General features: G+C 47.1%; 1 protein-coding gene across 1 annotated transcript in view; it reads left to right on the top strand.

Moving 5' to 3' along the window:
* The window catches only part of PDCD2L (programmed cell death 2 like), a 22,085-nt gene that overhangs the window by 3,449 nt on the left and 16,735 nt on the right, over positions 1 to 1,901 (top strand). The window contains exon 4 of the mRNA XM_017504275.2: positions 552 to 925. Within this exon, the coding sequence (XP_017359764.2) occupies positions 552 to 925 (374 nt within the window). The remainder of the gene's footprint in view (positions 1 to 551; positions 926 to 1,901) is intronic.

The raw sequence follows: 1,901 nt of genomic DNA, 5'->3' as shown, positions 1-1,901 counted from the left end.
TGAGACGGAGTTTCGCTCTTTGTTACCCAGGCTGGAGTGCAATGGCGCGATCTCGGCTCACCGCAACCTCCGCCTCCTGGGTTCAAGCAGTTCTCCTGCCTCAGCCTCCCGAGTAGCTAGGACTACAGGCATGCACCACCATGCCCAGCTAATTTTTGTATTTTTAGTAGAGGCGGGGTTTCACCATGTTGACCAGGATGGTCTCGATCTTTTGACCTCATGATCCACCCGTCTCGGCCTCCCAAAGTGCTGGGATTATAGGCGTGAGCCACCGTGCCCGGCCACTTTTTATTTTTCTCTTTTTTTTTTTTTTTGAGAAACCACATTCTATATCTGTCATACTGGCCTCGAAAAGGAAAGACAAGTATTTTAAGTTGCCTCCGACATGCTTTTGAGTACATAGGGTCTAGAAGGTTAGACTGGAGTGTGCCAGAGGGGAAGGGGCTAGTGTGAGGCCTCCATCTGGAAGGCACAGGAAGGGGTGGCTGGAGCTGAAGGAATAGAATAAACCTCTCGTGTGCTTGGGCCTCATTCACTGGATATTTTTCCAGAAACAGGAAAACAGCCTTGTAGCTGAGGACTGGTGTGAAGGTGCAGATGACTGGGGAAGTGACACTGAGGAGCTGCCTTCACCGCAGCTTACCTTGGATTTTGGGAATGATGCCAACAGTGCCAAAGACGTAGACTGGACTACTCAGCTGCAAGACCTCCACCTGCAGGATGCTGTCCTGGGTGCTGCCCCTCCTGCGCCTCCAGGGGAGCAGATGGCCTTGCCTCCTGGGATGCCACCATTCCTGCCCTACTACATCTGTGTTGCAGACGAAGATGATTACAGGGACTTTGTCAACCTGGATCATGCCCACAGCCTTCTGAGGGACTATCAGCAGAGAGAAGGAATTGCCATGGATCAGTTGCTTTCCCAAAGGTGAGGATGTGTGCTGCTGAGGTTGAGAGGTGACCTGATTGGGAAGCAGCCACAGTAGTTACCCTTCAGTTTCACCCCAGGACCTGGGGAAACATTCAGGCAGAACTTGTATGTAGGAGTTCTTTTCCTTTTTCGTTTCACTTCCTTATCAGCCAACTTGAATTAGCTTGAAAACACTGCTCTATTTATAATTATTGTTAAGAAAGTGAAGAAAGATGAAGAAACAGAAGTTAGAGATGGCAAGTATTTATAGAAGTTGCGTTCACTGACTCTTTAACTTTTTATTTCTAAAATGTCCTTACAGCAGAGACAGGTAAGTTAGAAAACTGCCATTTGATCTAAGACTGGAGCGAAAACATGGAAAAAGGAAAAGAAAAATGCCATTTATTTATTGACTCTTGGCTGTGGCTCTAGAACTGGCCCAGGACCTCAGAGATGCTTTCAGATCTTCAGTTACCTCCTGTAAAGTGAGAGTGATGGTGATATCTCTGTTCTCTGTCTCATCACATGATTTTGAGAGTCAAGTGAGATATTAGATCTTGAAAGGCTTTATAAACCAAAGCTCTCTAAAGAAGTAAGAATGACCATTTTTCCTTATTGATTGATTGATTGAGAGAGACAGGGTCTCACTTTGTCACCCAGGCTAGAGTGTAGTGGTGTGTGATCACAGCTCACAGCAGCCTTGAACTCCTGGGCTCAAGCAGTCTACCTCAGCTTCCCAAGTAGCTGGGAGTACAGGTGCATACCACCATGCCTGACCAATTACAGATTTTTTTGTGTGTGACTTTCACTCTTGTTGCCCAGGCTGGAGTGCAATGGCATGATCTCAGCTCACTGCAACCTCTGACTCCTGGCTTTAAGTGATTCTCCTGCCTCAGCCTCCCGAGTAGCTGGGATTACAGGCATGCACCACCATACCCAGCTAACTTTTGTATTTTTAGTAGAGATGGGGTTTTCACCATATTGGCCAGGATAT

The sequence above is a fragment of the Cebus imitator genome, unplaced genomic scaffold (genome assembly GCF_001604975.1).
Source record: "Cebus imitator isolate Cc_AM_T3 unplaced genomic scaffold, Cebus_imitator-1.0 Scaffold318, whole genome shotgun sequence".
Classification (NCBI taxonomy): Eukaryota; Metazoa; Chordata; class Mammalia; order Primates; family Cebidae; genus Cebus; species Cebus imitator.
This window is presented reverse-complemented; position numbering and strand designations above follow the sequence as displayed.